At 43.6% G+C, this 6,287-nt stretch overlaps 1 protein-coding gene across 1 annotated transcript in view; it reads left to right on the top strand.

Moving 5' to 3' along the window:
* The first annotated feature begins 224 nt into the window (after positions 1-224).
* LOC138750280 (uncharacterized) overlaps positions 225-6,287 on the top strand; it is a 29,717-nt gene continuing 23,654 nt past the window's right edge. Inside the window, exons 1-3 of the mRNA XM_069912382.1 lie at positions 225-331; positions 1,220-1,564; positions 2,266-2,351. Of these exons, the coding sequence (XP_069768483.1) occupies positions 225-331; positions 1,220-1,564; positions 2,266-2,351 (538 nt within the window). The remainder of the gene's footprint in view (positions 332-1,219; positions 1,565-2,265; positions 2,352-6,287) is intronic.

The raw sequence follows: 6,287 nt of genomic DNA, 5'->3' as shown, positions 1-6,287 counted from the left end.
TGCCAGTTCAACAAACCAGTATTCGACTTCGACTTCTTGGGTGTGTATCGTTCATTCCACACTTCACGGTAAGTGTGCTGGATATTGGTGCGAAGCAAGAGACTTTCACCATCGACCACCTGAAGCCAGCAAATTGGTCTCCACTCAGCCCCCACGACGCAGATATAGGCGACTGAACGCAGCGAACAGCACTCCAATCACTGGTTCTGGGGAGGTGGGGGATCATGCTAACTGGGATCCCCCCTGTACACAAGATGACTGACGAACCTGATGACCACGCAGAGTCAACAGGGACCAACAACTTTCGACCCAGGGGACAACCCGCACAACAGTAATCAACAAGGACAGGAATACTGACTAATTGGAGGCCGGCGCTGATACGACATAACTCCAGTCGACAGCAGCGGGGAGAGAATAGAAGTAGAGCTGCGAGTGTAATAAAGGAGTCTTTAACTTTGATTTCTTGAGTGTGTGTCCTTCTTTCCACCCTTCACAGTAGCGCGCACACTCCAATTTCACATCGAATGGTCTTGCTCATCTTACATTGGGAGTCATGTGTCCAGTTTCCTTATCTGAAGAATGAGAAGTGCACAAATATTATCAGATTTGTTTCTGGGATGTTTTAACTGGGTGATAGAAAGAAAGTTTGAATATGGATCTCTTTCTCATTGGAAAAAAGGAAGATGGCATTGCAACATTATGAGGGGACACAGCAGCACGGATTGAGGGAGGATAATGCAAAGGAGCTGAACACCAAGTGTCACAATTTCCCAATAACCGATCAGCTGCTTGGACTTTAAGAAATGTCTTCAATGAAAGTGTAATATCCTTGGAATTCTCTACCCTGTTGAAGGTTCATTTGAAATTGGGATCCATGGACATGTGATGTGTTTACTGTCATACACATTCGTAGAGGGATCAGATGCATCGAACTTAGATGCAGATACTTTGAAAAAAGTAACAGACATTAAATTGGAAGCGGTAATAAATTTGAAGGAAAGATTGAGAATAAATAGTCTCCCTTGTATTTCTTCAGATCAGAGGAATCCTGGAGCCAGGACAAAGTGATCTTATGAAATCTAAGGTTTTGATTGTTGTTGGGGTAGTTGTAAATGGATGGGCTGAAGGGACTCCTGCTCCTTCGACTGCCTCTCTTGTGTCTTGCGAAGCTGATTGGGTGCACTTGTGTGTTCGCTCCCACACTGATTGGTTCCTTCAGTTACGCCAGCCAATGGGATGATTCGGAGGGGCTGCTATTTGATTGGACGCTAAAGTCGGGTTGGATTGATGGGCAGGTTCGAGGGCTGATTGGCTCGTGCAGAGGGGAGGCGGGTCGTTGGGGGCGTTGTGTCTGCTCGGGATTCATCGCGTCGCCGCGGGCGCTAAAGAGAAGTTGGCGACGGCGCCGGGATCATCCTCAGTCGCGCGGTCCAGGGAAAACGGGCGACCAGCAGCCCGCTGGGCCCCACCCAGGAGTGGCCGGTACCGGCGAGGTGTTTGAGTGGAGCCGAGGCGTCGGTGCGAGGCCTGATAGCGCCGACAGGGCGAGGCCGGAGGCCGCGAGGTAACTTGCAGAGGGAGGGGGCGGGGGCAGGAGCGTGGCAAGTCTGCTTGGCGCATGCGCGGCAGATTTTGATGTGCCGACAGGGCAACTAAGCGAACCCTTTGCGCAAGCGCATGCGCACAGAAATTAAGATGGCTGCCCCCAGCCGATGGACCCCGAGGCGCTGAGTCAATCCGCACATTTTGGGTCTTTTGTGCCCTGTGTCTCTGTTCTCGTTTGTCAAATCATTTGATTTTAAAAATAGGCTCTAAGACTTCAGGTCTCCTCGCACGGGGGAAAAACTCCGACTTGCGTCCATTGTGGGATCTGACTCCATTACGGTCGCAAGTCGGGGAGGACCTGTCGGGGTCATTGGGTCGCTTAGGAAGGGATGGAAAACCAATCCATTTTTCTTTGCTTCCCAATGCTCATAGAATGTGTCTGATTCCATCCGTTTTTCCTGTTGCAGCATCACATTCTTCATCAAGTTAGATGTTATTTTTTTTAAGTTGTGTCACTTGAACAATAATGCTCCAACCCTTATGATCCTGACGTACCATGTGTCTAAAATGTAATGTTTCTCAGTTACTTGTCCAAATGCCTTGAAAAATATAGGGACTTTGGTGTTAACAACACAGAGTCAAGATTTCACCAATCCTTTTGAATTTATGATCTCTGGGATTTCTGGTCATGTTTTCTATTTAGGTTGGTGTATCTTGCAGGCCTGTTTGGTTGCAGCAAGTAAGAAGTTATCGACATGTAGCGTCCGCTGCGGCAGCGCTACCAAATAAAGAGACGTCCACACAAGGTGAGTGTAAAACAAAGACTGGCTTTACTGTTTTAAATTCCCTACGTCTGCTCGCTGGCCCGGCCACTTCTGGTGACGTACCCCTGACTTCCAGCAGTAACGTTGTTGCATTACTCTCTGGCCAGCTGGCAGCTACGCAGAAGTGTAGGGCTCCTAAGCCCATACATGGTGCTAGGCATGGGGTCCTTCTCGGTAGTGAAGGGGAGTCCATGCCATCTTGTACTGTCCAAGTGTTGCAGTGATTTGGCTTTTTTTCCTCGCCCCGTCACTTGGTACGCTACAATCTCAATGTTTTAAAGGGGGAAATTCTTTCAATGTTTCATTCACCTTTATTACAGAATTCTTCCTTGATTATCTGTGTAACATTGAAGGTTATGGGTTTTTATGAAGAGGGATCATGATTTTACTCATAATTTGATGAGCAAATGGATGCGACATTTTTTACTAATGCCCCATGGGAATCAAAATAAAAATGAAGTGATATAATTAGGAAGGTTTGTTAACTCTTTTTTTTTTAAGCGGGATGTCAGGATGATTTTCATCTTGCTTGCTTAATTAAAAAGTGATTTGTCAGTTCTTAATGGCAACTGCCATATTGGCATTGCAAGGAGTGATGGAAAATGGATCAGGTCCTTGGTGGTCCCAGGAAGACAATGCAGAAAGATGTCACTGGGCTGAATGTGGTTTAGGGAGGGAGAGGGTATTCATTTTTAGGAAACGTATGTGGCCAGCCACCTATCAATATTTTCCTCAAATAGAAACTCCTGCTGGTAGAAGCTATTTCCTACTTTAAACAGGCCCAATGCCATTATCCAAGAAGATATTGTTACAAGCCCAAAGGATTCCAAAACCTAGAAGCAATAGTCATTCACCAAAACAATTGGTTTTAAAAACAGAAGTTATTTTTAATCAAATTTAATCATGAAAATAGAATGAAAATTTAACTTAACTCTATACTTAACTAACCCAAATTAACCCCTTTCTAATTCTAAACGAACATGTTTTTAAAGTGTATAAATTTAAGAAAAGTTCTTTGGTTCACAGTTCAATCTCACTTCTCCTTCTTCCAAGTTCTCTGGTGCAGGTAATTTTTCTGCTGTGCACAGAACTGAACGTGTCTAAATTTCACAAGGTTTTGGTGCTCGAAAGGTAAATGTTTACTGCTCAGGATTGTTCTTGTCGGGTTTTTAGAGAGAGATTTGTTGTTCCAGTATTTCCACAACTGAGGTACCACCATTAGTCACCTCAATGTCTCACTGATGAACTTTGCCCCGTTAGGGTTTTCCAGATGGTAACTTCTTTCTCAAAGCTACTGCAGAGTTCTATTCCTCTTATTTGAAACTACAGGAGTTCTTTCTTCTGCTCAAGCTATTGTTAGATAAACAAAACCTAGGTATAACTTTCCTGTAAGCAGCCTGCAGAAAGGTACTTGTAGCCATCCTGGCTCCATTTCCAAACAATGGTCATTCATTTTATGACATCAGTTCGATTAACACCTACTTGTGAATGTGAATAACATTCTCCTGAGATCTTCAATATTTCTTCAGTCTTTCAAATAAGATCTGTTTTAAAATGTATGTGTGTATATGTATGCAACCTACTCAAAACCTTACCAAAATCCCAAATATTACCAAATTCTCCAAATATATTTATCTATTACAATATCACGAAAGAAGCATTTAAGAGACTCTGAGACAGGCATACATGGGTGAAAGAAAAACAGGGTTGTAGTGGACGCATAGCGCGGTATTATGAACCTCCACCATCAGTTCACAGACTTACCTGACACATCACAGGCTAACAGTGCTGGGCACCAAAGTACAGTGAGTGGATAAGATGAAGCCCCTGCTGAAAGGCACGGGGCGCTATTGGCTAGTAGCGTTAACCAGCTGGTCCTGTGGACCAGAAAGTTTTCACTAATATTCTCATTGACAGGCAGGGAATAAAAGGTCTGTGTATGTCTGCAATAAACCAGTCTTGAGTTGACTACCTTTGTGTGTGTTTGCCTTAATTGAGTAGCATCTACCGCAGTAGCTGCTACAGGGTATTATTTTTTTGTTAGAAATATCAAGATCAACACAATATCGTGGGCCAAAGAGCTTGTACCGTGCTGTAATATTCTGTTATTTCTGTTATTGCCTGACTTTGAATATCTCTTGTCAGCTCTGTGAGACTTCAATAATGTAGCAAATGTGCACAGCAACATTGCAGTCAGTATCTCCTGGTTGACTTGAGCTTTTCTCTTTTTTACACAATGCTTTATAGTTCTGGTCAGTAAGAAAATAAATATTGTGCATGTTGAATATGACATTATGTCTGCAAGTAACACTGGAAAAGAGTCAGTAACACCAAGGTAAATAGCACCCTGTAGTGGCTGGTGCAATTTTCTGATGGGCACAACTTATCAATCAGTGTCTACAGTGATGTGAAAATGTGGGTAAATTATTTTGTATATGATTTATACATGGAAAAATTAGCTGTTGTTTGTTCCAATTGCAGGTAGGTGTAGTTGCAAAGTGGGTAAGGATAGAAAATAGTTGGGGATCAACAACTGAGGCTTGCATTTGATGGTGTGAAAGTAGAAATGGAAACTCAGAATAAGGCTAATCTGATTAAGCAAGCCACTGGCTTTTATATTTCCACCAGAAGTGAATCTCGAATTGAATTTTGAGTCATTTACGGTGGGTAACTTCAAAGTCTGTTGATTGTAAGACTAAATTAAGAGCCCTTTTGCCTCTGGCTGTACTGAAAGATTGTTTTGTTTATTACATAAACTTTCTTAGAGGGAGAATAGACTGAAGCTGCTTTCCTCCTCGTTGGTGATGAATCTTGCAGTAAGATCTTTCAAATAATTACAGACTCCTAATTCCTCCCCATCCTCGGGCATTTTCTCCTGCAATCTACATCAGTTAACACCATCCAGGGTAAAGTTTCGAAGTCACCTACTCCAACCATGTCCATGCCCTCTGTGGCAGGAAACCCAATGCAGAGTAAATGACAAATTGGCTGAGAACCTCCACTTTGATCACAATGGCCATCTTGGCTCATGGTCACAAGCTGTTTTAAGTTCCATTCCATTCCCACGCTGACCTTTGTCTTCTGCCTCCTTCATTGTCTGGGTGAGGTCAAATACAGAGGATCCATCTCTTATTGCATTTGTGAATCGATGGTATGAATATGGAATTTTCCAAGTTCATGTAACCTGCCCACACCCCCCATGTTTTTCTCTCTGTCCTGTTGATCCACCCAGTTCCCCTCATATTATCCCTTCCAAACCAGATGACTTATTAATGTGGGCAGAGAAATGGCAGATGGAGTTTAATCTGGACAAGTGTCTTGCACTTTGAGAGGACTTGTAGTAGTTGCAATGAGGGATCTTGGGGTGCAAGCGCGAGCTCCTTGAAAGTGGCAATGTAGATAGTTTTCTCTGGAGCTTTGGAGGCTGAGAGATGACCTGGTTGAAATTTATCCAATTATTGTAGTCCTGGAGAAGGTTGATGTCTTCTTCCCCCCCCCCCCCCGTAGGAAATGTAAAAATACTACGATGCCTATATTGAACATGAGAGGGGAAAAGGAGAGAAGTGAGGCAGATTTTTGCACAGTGCGCTGGGGGTCTGGCCCACGCTGCCAGGATAGTGGTGAACTCACCACGATTTAAGAGGCATTTGGTTCGGCACATGAACAAGAGGGAATGGGTGATGTGTATGGACCATATGCTGACAGATGGGATTAATTTAAATGAGCATCATGGTCACCACAGACATTGTTCACCAAATTGCCTATTCCTGGGCTGCTCTGTTGGGTGATGATTCATCTCTTTTCAAGGATTGTTGCCGATGGGCAGTAAACTTTTCACAGAGGTCTATCTCCAATGAATGTATTTAGAACATTTCCATGAGTTAATTCCCTGTAGAAACAGCAGTTTATCATTCAAGC

This window comes from Narcine bancroftii, unplaced genomic scaffold (assembly GCF_036971445.1).
Source record: "Narcine bancroftii isolate sNarBan1 unplaced genomic scaffold, sNarBan1.hap1 Scaffold_111, whole genome shotgun sequence".
Lineage (NCBI taxonomy): Eukaryota > Metazoa > Chordata > Chondrichthyes > Torpediniformes > Narcinidae > Narcine > Narcine bancroftii.
The sequence above is the reverse complement of the archived record's forward strand: the minus strand, read 5'-3'. Positions and strand labels throughout refer to the sequence as shown.